The sequence below is a fragment of the Cebus imitator genome, unplaced genomic scaffold (assembly GCF_001604975.1).
Source record: "Cebus imitator isolate Cc_AM_T3 unplaced genomic scaffold, Cebus_imitator-1.0 Scaffold122, whole genome shotgun sequence".
NCBI lineage: Eukaryota > Metazoa > Chordata > Mammalia > Primates > Cebidae > Cebus > Cebus imitator.
The window spans coordinates 4,033,941-4,050,054 of NW_016107437.1; the positions used below are offsets into that span (position 1 = coordinate 4,033,941).

The 16,114-nt window shown below is 42.5% G+C and overlaps 1 protein-coding gene across 2 annotated transcripts in view; it reads left to right on the plus strand.

Moving 5' to 3' along the window:
• The window catches only part of SHISA9 (shisa family member 9), a 341,549-nt gene extending 335,653 nt beyond the window's left edge, over positions 1-5,896 (plus strand). For both annotated transcript variants that reach the window (XM_017539998.2, XM_017539999.2), the window contains one exon: positions 1,636-5,896. In XM_017539998.2, the coding sequence (XP_017395487.1) occupies positions 1,636-2,015 (380 nt within the window). In that variant the 3' untranslated portion in view covers positions 2,016-5,896. The remainder of the gene's footprint in view (positions 1-1,635) is intronic.
• Positions 5,897-16,114: the final 10,218 nt, after the last annotated feature.

Below are 16,114 nucleotides of genomic sequence, written 5' to 3' on the forward strand. Positions count from 1 at the left end.
AGAGCTGAAGAGAATGTAGTTAAATTGAATGGAAATTGATAGAACTCTTTCATAGAAGAGTTGGCAATATTTGTCAAGAGACTTAACAATGTTTATACTCTTTGGCCAAATAATTCCACATTTTATAATCCAGATCAAAAGTTACCAAACTTAAAAAAGAACTGGATAGTAAATATCTCCGGCTCTTCTGGCCTCACAGTTTCTGTCACCAGCACACCATTCTACTATAGCAGAGCAAAAGCAGCCATGGATAATACATAAATGAATGGGTATGGTTTTGTTTCCAGTAAAACTTTATTTACAAAATCAGGTTATGGCCAGATTTGGCCTGCCGGTCATAGTTTGCCAATCCCTGATATAAATTAAGAAAACAGGCCTGGTGCCGTGGCTCACACCTGTAATCTCAACATTTTGGGAGGCCGAGGTGGGAGGATTGCTTGAGCCCAGGAGTTCAAGACAAGCCTGGGCAACATGGCAAAACCTCATTTCTACAAAAAATAAAAATAAAAATAAAAAAATTAACTTAGTGTGATGGTGCATGCCTGTGGTCCCAGCTACTCAGGAGAATCATCTCGGCCTGGCAGGTAGAGGCTGCACTCTAGCCTGAGCAGCAGAGTGAGATCCTGTCTCAAAAACAAATAATTAATTAAAAAGAAAACATTTTTAGAATTATTCTAAATTTAAAATTGTAAATATGAGAGGTTTAAATGAAAAGAGTTTCATCTCGATTTTATTTATAATAGCAAAATATTGGCACAACTATAACACGAATAGGGGGATTCATTTTATATTTTTGCTCAATGAAATATTAAGTACACATGAAAATGCTATTTACTAATAATTTATAACAACATGAAGAAATATTGATAAAACATTACATAAGAAATGGAAACAGACATTTATAATGATGATGATAATTGAATAAAGTGAATAGTATCTAAGCACTTTACACAGGTCATTTAACTCTCCAAACACATCTCTGAAGTATACTTTTTTAATGGAATGACTTTCCTTATGGAGAAGCTGATGGTGATAAACGTTAAGTAATTTAGTCAAGGTTTAGCTGCTAACAGGTGTCAGAGATGGAACGTGAATACAGGTCTGCTTAACTGCAAAAAGCAAAAACAAAAATAAATCAACCAAGAAAAATCCCAAATTAAACTCTGTTTATTAAAAAGACCAGAAGAAACTACACCGAAATGTTGCTATCGGCTGTCTTGATTGGTAAGAGGTGGATAGGAATATCGAGTAACATGTTCAGTATTTTCTCTGATGAGAATGTACCATTTTAGTAATGAAGAAGCAACACGTGAATTTCACAGGAAAGCCAAGGATGGCAGAATGGTAAGTGGGACTGCGGTGGGAGAGGTGTTTATTTTGGGGGTCTAGAGGTTCCCTTAGGGATGCCCTTCATCCTCTTGGTCCTGCTTTTGTTTGTGAAAAGGACATGGTGCTGCCCTTCCCTCTGTCTTGTTCTAGGTGGAGTTTCTAGTGTGTCTTTTGTTGGGACGGTTGGTCCGTTTTTACGCTGTTCTTGGGTTGACATGCCAGTCTCTAACTCTCTGTCTCTCTCTGTCTCTCTCTCTCTCCACTTCTCTTTTTTCCCCTTCTTCATCCACCTGTTCCACTGTGCAGCTGACAAGGTCAATGATGACTTCTACACCAAGCGACGGCACCTGGCTGAGCTGGCTGCCAAGGGGAACCTACCTTTGCACCCCGTAAGAGTGGAGGACGAGCCGCGGGCCTTCAGCCCCGAGCACGGTCCTGCCATGCAGAATGGACAGAAGTCTCGCACCAACAAGATGCCCCCACATCCCCTGGCCTACAACTCCACCACCAACTTTAAGGGCTGGGACCCCAATGAGCAGTCCCTGCGGCGGCAGGCTTACGGCAACAAGGGCAAGCTTGGCACGGCCGAGACAGGTTCCAGTGACCCCTTGGGAACTCGCCCCCAGCACTACCCACCCCCACAGCCATACTTCATCACCAACAGCAAAACAGAAGTGACTGTCTGAGCTTTCAACACAGGAATCACCCTGGAGACCAAACAAAACAAAGAGAGGCAAAAAAAAAAAAACAAAAAAAAAAAAACCCTGGCCACACCCTCCCCTCCCCAACACATGCACCCATACACTAACTCTCAACAAGAACCAACTATGAACCTACTGGGGACACGGAGTCGCATTTTTCCTAGGTCATGCCTAGCACGTGTTGGCAGGCAGCTGAGAAAGGCCGAAGCGTGGACATTCAGCAATACAGCAAAGGGGAAACTGAGGCACACTCTTTCCACTGCGGGCCCAAAGTGGCCAACTCAACATGCCCAAACGCGGGGATGATGATTCTTTTCCTCCTAACTTGAAACTGAAATCCATGATGAAAAAATATAAAAGTAGCACAATTTAGAGAAATTGTCCATTTGAGCACATACACTACTTGCCGTGTGCTGTTTCTAGGTACAAGAGCCAGGGTGGAAGTGGGGGCAGAGAACGAGGGAGGACACAAGAGTGTATTTCAGATGAGGAGTTGTTCTGGGAGGAATCTGCCCACATTAGAAGCATTTTTCTAATTCCAAGAAGTGGTGATGTGAACGTAAAATTTTGACAAGCATGAAACGGTCACTGGACCCCAACTGTTCTATTTATAGTACTTTTCATATCATCCATGTTGAAAGCAAAAAAACCTCTCAAACTCACAAAAAAAAATAAATAGACCCTGAACCCACTGACAATGATGGGAAGAAAAAAGAAAAAAACATTTTAGAGAACTCCCATAAGGACCATGATGATGGAAATGGGAGGGATGGGCTTTTATGGCGGGGAGAGGGTCTGGAGAGTATTCAATAACTTTTTAAATAGAGAATTAAAATGTAAGCCCACTACAAAACAGATAAAAATCGCAAATTTGGTTTTTTTTCCTCCAAAATCTTGAAGACTTCTTGTTGACATCAACAACAATGGATCCACAGTTGGAAAAGTCCACAGGAGATCAGATGAGGACCCAGAAGACTGATTTCTGGGGTTTGCCTCCAAGACCTGAAACAGCCACAGAAACAAGTCCTCTACAAACTCTGTCCCTGACATCCCTTTTTCTTCAGCGCGTTGCCGCCGCCGCTGCCAAACTTCAACTGCTTTGGACTGAAAATGTCATAAGCGTGGGTGGTGCCTTCAATGTGTTACTGTTGTTTCATGACTGTCTTGTTTCCCAAGTGCAACCTGTGTTCTTTTAGCCTTCCTTCCTCTTGTTTTTCTGCAGTACTAGAAGGTGTTTCCATCCTTCCGCTGTAGGTGAGCCCACCCCATAACACCCTCTGAGGGGCTGCTACAATGTCAGGGGTACCCAAGAACCAAGACCTCCCTCCTCTCCACACTATCAACATGAGTCCTATTTTCTAGCCCTGCCCCCAAACCTGTCAGATGTTTCTTGGTCCCGTAATTGCCATGGTCCCTCCAGATTACCTCCCCACAAACTTCGGCATGTTCATCTCCCATCCACAATGTCCTGAGGTGGTTTTTCTGGTTGGTTGTCATAACCCATAGCCCGTGGGGTCCCAACAAAGTCAGTTTCCTCTAAGTTCTCTTTGTTTTGTGGAAGCCCCACGAGGTGGATTGAGAGAGAAGAGATTTTCATCTAAGGTGAAAGGTTTTTCAACTAGCCCCTAAAGGTCTTAGGTAGTTAATGAACCTTCAACAGACCCACAGCAATTCTGGTGTCAGAAGTTATCAGTGGTCTGGTCAAACAAGACTCAGAGCATTTTCTGGAATCCTGAACTGCAAGGTTCTGCCTCACCTGTCTCTCTACTCTGACATCGTGAAATCAGCAAAACCAGATATTTATTCTCCTCCTCGCTCCGAGCAGATCTGAGGGCACTGACAGTGCAGCTGATCCCTCTGGGCCTCAGCCTCCCATCTGAAACATGGGGCATTGGGGTCAGTCAAGGTTTTTTGAAACGGCAAAACCTCGGCCTGTTTTTTAAAATGAGATCTTTTGGTCGGGCACAGTGGTTCACACCTATAATCCCAGCACTTTGGGAGGCCGAGACAGGTGGATCATGTGAGGTCTGGAGTTCGAGACCAGCCTGGCCAACATGGAGAAACCCCGTCTCTAGTAAAAATACAAAAATTAATCAGGCATGGTGGTAGATGCCTGTAATCCCAGCTACTTGAGAGGCGGAGCCAGGAGAATCACTTAAACCCGGGAGGCGGTGGTTGCGGTGAGCTGAAACTGCCATTGCACTCCAACCTGAACAACGGCATGAGACTCTGTCTCAAAAAAAAAAAATCTTTCAAAGAACACGCCATAGGAGATCTCCATGTATAAAAAGGCACCATGATGTACAAAGCAGGAGTCAGAGATTTAGTGCTCACCTTCTTGGCCTCCTTGGGGAGACCACAGCGCTTCCCAGAGTCAAGTAAATACCACTGGACATGGTCAGTTTCCTTGGTGTTAATGAGCTGTGTACTTGTAACACACTTTGACATCTCTGTGTATCACCTTCACAATATTTGTATCTAAATTAATTCATTTGAATACATTTTGTTTTTAAAATGAAAACTTCCTGTCTTGATCACAAATTTTTAAAACATCATCAATTGCTGTAAATAGAAAGTAAGCATAAAAATAAGTACAAAGGAAACAAGCAGCAATGATTAAGTTCCAGCTGGAGTCTGTTGTCTGTGAGTCTGAACTAAAACCTGGGGTTCGTTCTTTCTCTCTCTCTCTCAGAATGATATTAGCAGGTGTTAAATAATTGTTAAAGATACCAGCACCCAATGAAGACTTTGTAGTAATAAGATGGACTGGAAGGTAAATGATAGGGGAGTCATTTCCTATGCAAGTCAGTGTTGAGCAATCTTGTATCCATGTACTGCCTATGGTCACTGTGCATACACTAGGTGTGTACAGTCCACACTTCAGAAAATCCTGGGTTGACTTAACTATGACGTTTCCAGCTCAAAGTTTCTATAATTCTTATCTCCCTTTTAACCCATCTTTGCTCTTTGCCCCTAGTCCACTTCATTTCACCCTCATCTCAACTCTGATTAAGAGTCTTTCTTGGCCTCCGAATTGATAGTATTTTATTCCTTCTGCATGCTCCTTCTCCTCTGAATAAACTTCATCAATTGAACTGGGCTCCTTGGGGTCTGCAGTTGTAATTTGGGCAGGAGAGGGTGCAGCCTGGTCATTAAAACATAGCCACAGTGCCAGTACTGGGAAGGACCAGCACTTCCCACGTAGTCCTGCCTAGGATGTAAAGCTTAGGAAGTGCTTCCTAGCTTATTATCTTCCAGTTGGCTTTGGGAGATGAACTGAAGAGGGAAATTTGGACAGGGAAGGTCTTTTTGTTCTTTGGCTTCCTCTTGGGAGGGTAGACAGACTTCACAGTACTGAAAGACAGGACAACCCATGGAACTATCTGTGACTTCCATGTACCAAGACAAGGACCCTATAGCTAGGGTAGTGACACCTTGAAGAGAAACCAGAACAAAGCAGACAGGTTGTCCTCTTCCTAATTCCATGCCCTGACACCAGCCCCTATTTTTTGCCTTTAGCTGTCCCCTGATTTCCAACCCAATGGGACCAGAGTCTGACTTCCCTTTAACCCTTTCACAGTATCTCAGCCTCCATCTGCCTTGGGCTCTGCCTGGCCTCCCCATCTAACTCTTCCCAGTTTTTGTGTAAATGGAGCATATTTTATGTGCAAATATTTTAGTAACTGTATGTTCTGCAAGTAAACTTGTGTTAATACTTGTCAACAACTGCAGAGTTTATGATACGAATAATTCTTCCTACAATGAAGAAAAAAACACGTTTGTTTTCTAAGAATGTTTATTTGTAAACATGTATTCACTATATTAATATAAATTTCTTACCTGGCAATAAAACTGATTATATGTGATGCTGTTGGGGTTGTCATGTATCTTTCTAATGCCCTGCATCCTAATTTGTGTTTTCACCAGGGAACACCAATATTAGCATAGAGAGGGAGGTCTTTAATACTCAGAATGTCTGGGAAGTTTCAGGCAAAGGCAATTTCTAGTTAACAGCAACTTATATACATTTTCCAGGAAACTTTGTGTTTGCAACCTTTCTGGTAAGTTTGCATCACATCTCCTAGTTCACATCCTTTCCTTTAGAAATCTATCATCACTAGGTTTCCTCATCATAACTCAATTTATCCTTGATGGTCAAGAATCTTGCTGCAATCTGGACTTAGTTTTGAACACTGATCAGGATCATAGAAGACACAAATATTGAAAGAATGGAAGATTGGATTCTTCTCCTATTTGTTAAATTTTATTTCCTGTCTGGCCTCTGGTAGCATGGAGTTTGAAATTTTCGGGTAGAAACTTGTCTGGATATGGTTCTTTCGGAAAGAGTCTCTGAGATGAGGATGTGAGAAGTGAAGAGAATATTGGGAGGGGTGGGAGGTTCAATAAGGAAGGGAAAACAGCCAAGAAGAATATGACATCATGCCGGCTACCACTATGCACGGCTGGGGTTCATGCTGCAGGGAAACTTTGGGAGAGGGTGTTGAACACGTACACAGAATCATCCTGCCCAGGTAATATGGAGCTTGGGCGTTTATATACCCATGGCCATCAGACATTGTTTCACAATTGCTTTCAGGGATGCTAATGTTCAGATACCTCTAGGCTGTCATGTGCAAAGGCAGAAGGATTCTCATGGTGTCAAGAATCCCTAGGCACAGAGACACACCTATTGGTGATTGTAAGCCAGTCATTGTGCACGGAAGTCCCAAAGACACTGAGGATGTGGCCAGGAACTCAGAGTGGCTGCCCAAAGCCAGAAATCTGAGGCCCCTGGGAAATGAAACTTCCACTCTCTGGATGCTTAGAGGTGTTGTCAATGTCAAGCAAAGGGGAGAATGGACCACAATTTGCAGTCAGGGTTAGGATCAGGATCTTTCCTCTGGGATTTGAAGACCCTTCGTTGGCCACAGGATCACTTGGCATCACCAAGAGCAGATCCCGTGGGCTGTCTTTGGGGCATAGTTCTGGTTATCAGAGAAGTCTGTAAGGCAGAGGATGCACTTTCAGCACTGTGAAAGTGTTGATGACGGGAGTCATTCACGTCACAGCCCTATGAATACAGTCATAGAATTACTCCTCTGTGAGGAGAGCCACGCTATTCCTCTAGTGAGCAACTTGGTTGATTATAACTCATAAACAACAACAACAACAATCATAACAAGCTTGTTTGCAGAGCCGCACACTGTTGATGACCTATCCAATGCCCCATTGGTTCACACTGCAAAAGGTAAGTACTATTATGCTTTGGAGATGCTGTTTAGAGATTTATCTAAAATTTGAGTAATTTTCCTGAAGCAATTCAACTAGTACATGATAGAACTGGGATTCGAACTCCAGAGCTCATGCTTTAATGGCTCTGTCAACAGTTCTCACTTGGGGCCAGGCATGGTGGCTCACACCTGTAATCCCAGCACTTTGGGAGGCCGAGGCGGGCAGATCACCTGAGTTCAGGAGTTTGCAACCAACCTGGCCAACATGGGGAAACACTGTCTATACTAAAATATACCAAAATTAGCCAGACGTGGTAGCAGGTGCCTGTAATCCCTGCTACTTGGGAGGCTGAGGCAGGAGAATCACTTGAACCTGGGAGGTGGAGGTTGCAGTGAGCCGAGATTGTGCCATTGCACTCCAGCCTGGGGGACAAAAGTGAGACTTCCTCTCAAAAAAAAAAAAAAGTTATTACTTGAATTAGCATGCAAATATAAGCAGGGCAGCTTGATAAAAATACCCATTCCCATGCTCCATCAAAGAACTTCAGATGAGGTAGCTCTGAGTTGGGGACCAGGGCCCAGTGTTTGTAACGAGCTCCCTGTCATTGCACTGCAGTGGCTCCTGGACCCTATGGTGAGAAGCCTTGCACGGTGCCACATTGCCTCATCATCCAACATCTGTGAGATCATCCCAAGGATCTTAAGATGCAGAAGAAATTGGAATGGACCTATGTGCTTCCAGAGAGAGGAGCTCTCATCATCTGGCTTCGTGTCAGATATTGAAAGGTTGTGTCCTGTCTCCAGGAGACTTGGTTGGTGGTATTGATTCCAATGCCAACTTGCCACATACCTTGAAACTATCCTTTTCTGCAGCGCTACTTCTTCATCTTCCTTCAGAAGGAGGAGGTTGCAGTTAATAATCTTCAACTGGGCTCTCTGACTTGACTGAGTGTTGTTCTTCCTGATCACCATAAAATGGGTACAACCAACAGAATTGAGTCTCTTACCACTTTCAAAGGTTTGCTCCTGCATGACCAGGCATTTAGTGGGTATAATAATAACATTATTGTAATGGATTCTGAGTATTGAGCACTTGCCAAGTAGCCGGTGTGGACCCAGAAAATCTAAGACAAGTCTGTTAATTTAGAACATTTATTTTGCTGAGGTTGAGGATGTGTACCTGTGACACAGCCTCAGGAGTCCTGATGACATGTGCCCAAGGATGTTGGGGTGCTGCTCCATTTTATGCAATTTAGGGTGGTGTGAGAGATTAATCAAGTACATTTAAGAAATACATTGGTTTGGTCCATAAAGGCAGGACAACTCCAAGTCAGGGGGCTTCCAGGCTATATAGGTAAATGTAAACATTTTCTGGTTGACAATTGGTTGAGTTTGTCTAAAGACCTGGGATCAATAAAAAGGAATGTTTGGGTTGTGATAAGAGGTTGTGGAGACCGAAGTTTTATCATGTAGATGAAGCTTTTACCTAGCAGGCTTTAGAGAGAACAGGCTGTAAAATGTTTCTTATCAGATTTAAAGTCCGTGTTGATGTTAAGGAGAGGTATAATGAGGCATGTCCAACCTCTACTTCCCTTGATGGCCTGAACCAGTCTTTCAGGGGCCTTGGAATTTTATTTTTGGTTTACACCAGCTTTATGCTGAGGGTTTTCTGATGCTCTAGCAGCCGTGGGCTACTATGGATATTCTTAATGTTTTTAGGCCATGAATCCTTTTGACTGTGGATTCCCTTTTTCAGAATAATGACTTTAAAGGCATGAAATAAAATACATAGAATTATAAAAGAAATCCATTATCTCGATATATAGTCATAAAAATATTTTTTTAAAACTTGGATTTGTGATATGGTAATACAGTCGACCCTTGCACAACACAGCTTTGAACTGCATGGGTCCACTTACGTGTGAATTTTCTTTCACTTCTGCCACCCCTGAGACAGCAAGGCCAAGCCCTCCTCTTCCTCAGCCTACTCAGCATGAAGATGACCAAGATGAAGACCTTTATGATGATCCACTTCTGCTTAATAAATAGTAAATATATTTTCTCTTCCTTATGATTTTTTAAAATAACGTTTTCTTGGGCCAGCTTTAGCTCAGCGGTTACTTTGACAATGCTTTCTATGGTGGAAAAAAAATAATGTTTTCTTTTGTCTAGCTTTATCATAAGAACAGTGTTTTTTATGTGCATATTACACATAATATACTAAATGTGTGTTCATTGTTTATGTTATTGGTAAGGCTTCTGGTCAAAGTAGACTATTAGTAGTTTAGTTTTTGGGGAGTTAAAAACTATATGAGATTTCTGACTACATGGGGTTTGGTGACCCTAACCCCTGCATTATTCTAGGATCAACTGTATATATGCTTTTCAACTAATGCTATAAATAACATGATCTATTGATGGATTTCAAAGTATTGATGGGCACAAACAATTCTTTGAGCTACCTGCTACATATGCAATGTGATACAACAATATCTGTGATTCTACTGTTGACAAAGCCCCAGGTCACTGCTAATATGATAGGTGGCTCTTTGCCTACATTTATTTATTTGCTTTTGAGACAGTGGCTCACTCTGCTGCCCAGTCTGGAGTGTAGTGGTGCAATCACGACTCACTGCAGCCTTGACCTCCCAGGCTCTAGCAATCCTCCCACCTCAGCCTCCTGAGTAGCTGGGACTACAGGTATGTGTCACCACACCTGGCTAATTTTCTGTATTTTTTTTGTAGAGATGGGCATTCGCCACCTTGCCCAGGCTGGTCTCGAACTCCTGGGCTCAAGTAATCTGCCCACTTCAGCCTCTCAAAGTGCTAAGATACGGGCGTGAGCCTCTGTGCCCTGTCTTATTGCCTACATTTATAATTGAGGGATGTGCTAAATTTTAACTAGAGGCCAGTGAATGTAAAGACGTTATATATTTTCTCCCAGTTAATTTCACAAACCCACTGAACGCCATCCACATATCCCTCTGCAGGTATGTGGATCCCAGGCGAAGCATTTGTGTGCTAGTTGGACTTAGAGCTACTTACCTATTCTCTTCATGCTTCTTTTTAAATAGGGATAACAATAGTATCTCTATCATTGACTGTTATGAGAGATAAAAGATAAAAAGATAGTAGCTTAATGCTTGACACCTAGTAAATACTTCAGCATTAGCTTTTGTTATTAGAATGATTCTCCAGGAAGTCAGTGGCAGAGCTGATTGAAACCTGGTTTTCTCTGACATAACCTCCAGCTCTGGACAGTCTTGCATGCTGTGTCACCTGTTGATAGTGATTGAATTCTTTCCCTGGAATGAGACTAGACCAACACTGGAGTAGATCACCATGAATGTCCCCATTTCTTCACCCATCCCAGAGAAGAAAGACAAATGTCCAAGGCTCGGGAAGCTCTTGCCTATTTATTTAAGGCTTTATTGGAGACAGTTAATACCAATGTCCTCCCTTCAACAGCAAGCTCTCTCCAGCCCAGTAATTACAAGATCCCAATTATAAACCACACTGTCCCAGAAATTGTCAGATTCTAGTTTTTTTTTTAATCCATCCTGTTAAGAACATATTTACCACATAAAATCAAAATAAGTCTTTGATATGGCTTGGCTGTGTCCCCGCCCAAATCTCATCTTGAATTGTAGCTCCCATAATTCCCATGTGTTGTGGGAGGGACCTGGTGGGAGATAATTGAATCATGGGGGTCGTTTCCCCCATACTGTTCTCGTGATAGTAAGTCTCATGAGATCTGATGGTTTCATAAGAGGAAACCCCTTTTCCTTGGCTCTCATTCTTCTCCTTGCTGCCACCATGTAAGATTTGTCTTTGACCTTCTACCATGATTATGATGCCTCCCTAGCCATGTGAAACTGTGAGTCCATTAAACCTCTTTTTCTTTATAAATTACCTAGTCTCAGGTATGTATTTATCAGGAGCGTGAGAACAGACTAATACAGTCTATCTCATACATTCAGTTTCAGCCTTGAAAGATAATCATCATAATGCTAATAGCAACAGCTTCTTTTATTAACAATTATTGAACATTTTTTGTATCTGGTACTGGATTAGGCGCTGGAAATGCTTCATTCTTCTCTTCTTGCCAGAGCTCTGAGCCTTATTCAGCCTGAGTCTCTAAATGGTTTTGTAAAGCTATAACTTCCTTTACCACCATTCCTACCACCAACTGGACTTTATGTGAGTAAGGAATAATCTTCTATTATTATCATTTTGTTAAGCATGGAGATTTCAGGGCTTATCTGTTAGAGTAGCTAGAACTTCCTTAACAAATACAAAAGATAAAGCACTTAGAACTGTATCTGACACTATTAAAAAAAATAAATGTTATCTGTTGCCATCATCATCATTATCATCATTGCAGTAGTCTGTTTTCGCACTGCTATAAAGAACTACCTTAGGTTGGATAATTTATGATGAAAGATGTTTAATTGACTCCCAGTTCCACATGGCTGCAAGGCCTCAGGAAACTAACAACCATGGCGGAAGGGGAAGGAGAAGTAAGCACCTTCTTCACAGGGTGGCAGGAGAGAGAGAGAGCAAGCAAAGGGGAAATGCCACACTTGTAAACCATCACATCTCTTGAGAACTCACTCACTATCACAAGAACAGCATAGGGGTACTGCCTCTATGATCCAGTCACCTCCCACCAGGTCCCTCCCACAGGGAGATTACAATTAGAGATGAGATTTGGGTGGGGACACAGAGTGAAACCACATCAATCATCTTAACTAAACTTCTACTCTGTGCTTGGACATTTACATACCTGATCTTTAATCCTTTCCGTAACCGAGATAAGGGAACTGAGAGGTTAAATGTCTTACTCAGGGTCTCAGAGCAAGTGCTGGAACGAGAATCTAAACCTGGAGTTTTCTGGTTCCGCCATTTCTAGCACCCCACTTAACCCTCTTAAAGTTGCTGATACTATCTAGATCCAGTTATTGTGGTTAAAAAAATAAATAAAAGTACCTTTGTAGAAGAAAAATGTCTTCATCGTCAGCTTGGCATCTCACTTATTTTCTTGTCAGATTCCAAATCCTAACTCATGCTGTGTTGTACAGTTCGAAGAAAGCATTTCACATCAAGAAATGTCATGGTTGCTAGAAATAATTTTGTCACATCCTCTTGAATTTTCCCTTTTTGCAAGTTCAGAGGTTTCAGTTAGATTCACATCTTATAATGCCTCTTTTTAAAACATTATAAAAGGGCAACTCATTTTTAAAAGTATCAGCATCCAAATAGAACACTTTATTGTTTTTATCTTAAAAGGTAAGAAATGGGAAGACTGTAAAAAGGCAACTTATGATATGCAGGTGCCTTATTTTCTGGTAGTTTGAAGCTGTTTTGATGTTGTAATTTTGTTTTTGATTTTTGCTGTCCACTTATCAAAGGCAGTTGAGCTGAATTTACTGGAATTCTACAAGTTAGGTGTCTGTTGAATTCTCATATCTAGGGTTCCAAAACTCAGCACCGTGTAGGTCTTAAAGCCTTTCTCTTGGGTCTTACTAGTTGCCATGAGAATCTTCCTCATTGGTGTTTGATTCTTTCTCACTTGGAGTCAACAGACTTTTGGACAAAATGTGCAGAACACCACTGAGTGCTTTGTTCTGCTCCAAGAACCTCATTTCGTAATTCATTGAACAAATACAGATCATTTACGATGTGCCAGCCATGGTGCTGGGCCCTGAGAGTGCAAGACTCTTTTTGCTATCACCCCTCTCCTTCCCCTTCTCCAAAAAATAAAAATAAGGAAGGTAGAAGAGGGACAATAGAAAGCAGGCACTGTAAAGAAATCAAAAGAGGCACCGCAGGTAGAGGGAAGCCTTGGTGTTAGGTAACCTTGGATCGGAGTTCTCTCTAGCACTTCGAATTATGTGACCTTGGGGAAGCTACTGAGCCTTTCAGAGCTCAGTTTTTCTCATCTGTAGAGCAAGCCCAGTCATACCAACCTTGTGTTGTTTCAGCAGTTGAGATGAGATTTGCAAAACATCTACTCATGGTAGATGCTCAACAAATTTGGGCTGTTATTAATAGGAAGTATTTACTGATTTAATGCCACCCATTAGGAACCAGGCTAATGTGGTAACTTGGCTTGTCCATTTTGTTTTTGTTGGGGTCCCCAGAAAGAGATCCTGAGGCAGGAATTAATGTGCAAGGAAGGAAGGAATTTCGGAAGAAACTGATAAGGGGATGGCAGAAGTTAGGTAAAAGGAGAAGGACCCAAGCAAGGACACAATTTTAGGCAAAGCCACAGAGAGGGTATGTCTTATGTGCATTACTCTTTAGAATCTGCACTGACTTCAAGCAAGGGAGCTTGCTTTTTTCACATGCCTGCCAGTCATTTGCCAAAGAGATGGGAGCATCTATCAACTCTGGCTTATTGCATATTGAGGGAAAAGTGCTTCAAGAATCTCAGGTGCTAGTGGTTAGAACTATAGACAGAATCTGCAAAGGAGGTGCATGGAAACAGGAAGAAGGATATGAGGACATCTAGGTGAAGCATCGTGTTTGTTATACTTCCCTTTGCTGACTTCTCAGGGACCTTAGCCATGGCCCAGCTAGTCCCAGTAAAGAAGAAGAGTTTTCCTTGATTCCTAAAAGCAGGACGTTTGGAGAATTTACCTGCCAAAAATATGGGGAATGGTTTTGGGGTCAGACTCGTTGAAGATAAAATTTCAGCCTAACTTTTTATAGCCCATGTCACTTTGGGTGATCAGTTTGCCTTCTTGACCTAGATTTTCTCATGTATAAAATAGGAATAGTGATGTGCTTTCTGTATGTTTGTTGTAGCTTGAAATGACTTTATATTCCCTGGCTTATTTGACAGATATATGCTGAGCATCTGCTACATGTCAAACAGGGGTAAGCATTGGTACATTGAGATGAATCAGACTCAGGTCCTGCCTTCCAAGACCTTGGCATTTAGTGCAGGAGGCAGACATGGAAATTGCAGACTCTGTTTTCTTCCTTATACATTGTTCTTTCTTTCTCTGTTTTCTTCTCTATATCTGTTTTCTACTCATTTGCATCTTTTCTTTTTTCCACCCCTCTTTCTTCTCCTTCAATTTATCTCCACCTTTCTTTTATTATTATTTTTTTACTTTTTAGAGAAAAAGTCACTGTCATCCAAGCTAGTGGCATGTGGGCTCATAGCAGCCTCAACCTCCAAGACTCAAGTGATCCCTGAGCCTCAGCCTCCAAGAAGCTGGAACTACAGGCACGCACCACCCTGCCCAGCTAAATTTTTTTAATATTTTGTGGAGCTGAGTTTTGCTATGTTGCCCAGGCTGGACTTGAACTCCTGGGTTCAAGCAATCATTCTGCCTTGGTCTTCTGAGTAGCTGGGACTGCAGGTGTGTGCCACTTCTATCTTGCATTCTCTGACCCTCACCACATCCATACCTAATCTTTATATTAACTGGAGGATATCTAATCTGCTACCCTTGCAAGATCCCTGCTGCTATTTTCCAAAATTTCTTCTGCAAGTTCCACAGCATGTGAAGTTCTGGGGAATTCAACTGGATCCAGACACTCAGGTGTGACAGGAGACTTGGAGATAGCAGAAAACCATCCAGAGCTTAGGGGTGGAAGAGTGGGGAGCAGGAGGAGCAACTAGCAGTCCTATGTGGGTAGTGCTGGGGAATGGCAAATAGAATTTATGGCTAATTGCATTTGGGGGAGAGGGTCGGAGGTGATTTTCCCTGCTATTTTCACATGGCAGATGCCTAAGTGCATTAGGATAGGAGCCAGAAATTCTTGGTTTTAACTTTAGCTCTGAAACTAGCTGTATCATCTTAGATGTTGATTTCCTCATCCATATGATACAGAGGTTGCGTTCAGTGACTTTTCAGGACTTCTCTGACCTTCTTGGTCAGGAACTCTGCCTTCATACATTTCTTATCTCCCCAACCCCCATTGTGTCTTACTCTGGGAATGGCACCCACCAGGTGCTTATATATAGAAAACAACAACAGACTTATTTTCTGTATTCCAGGCTTCTAGGGATGATTAGCTCTGGATTTGAGAAAGATCTATATTTGAGGCCCTGGACGCAGACTCTGTTGGCTGGAATCAATTCAGCCATTTTACTGTGAAGTCCAGGCCAGCAGCTGCAGATGGTGAGGCAAACCCTAACGGCTTGTATAATACGGTACTTCTCAGACTCTACCACCATGATTCAGTGGCTGTGGGATCTCAGGAATTTGCATTTTAAGAAACACATTGGGGATTCTGATGCAAGTGGTTGGTGGACTACTATTGAGAATCAATTCTAGAGACCTGAGATTAGCACTGCCACCAATACTCTGTGTGACGCTTACCTAGCTGCATAAGGTCTTTGAACACCTTTATTCACCTGCATGAGAGGGCTCTTCACCCCTGCGCCATTTTCCTGCAGGATTTCTGTGAGGAACAGATAAAATGGCAGTTGGAAAAGCTCTAAGAGGCTCCACAAGAATCAAAGATGGTGGCTGTCGTGTGTGAAGATGCACTATCCCCAAGCTTCCTCCTCTCCATACTCATAGGCAATGAGACTGCAGGCAGAGAATATTCCGGGAAACACTTCAGCCCCTCACCCCATCTCCTGTATCAGGTACTTCTTGAGCCCCATTTCACCTGCTTTTGACCAACTTATTTGACTCTAACCATTGCCATGACAACCAGCTATGCAGGTACACCCAGGTAGCACCTGGCCTGGGTGTGCTTTAGAGCTGTTGCCTTCTGACTTAGTGCCTCATGTCCTCAGCATGTGCAAACCTGGATGTGTGAGAGGGTTAATACTCCATGGCTCAAACTTTGACTAATGGCAGGGAGGGGGATGGAAGGGTGGGGATT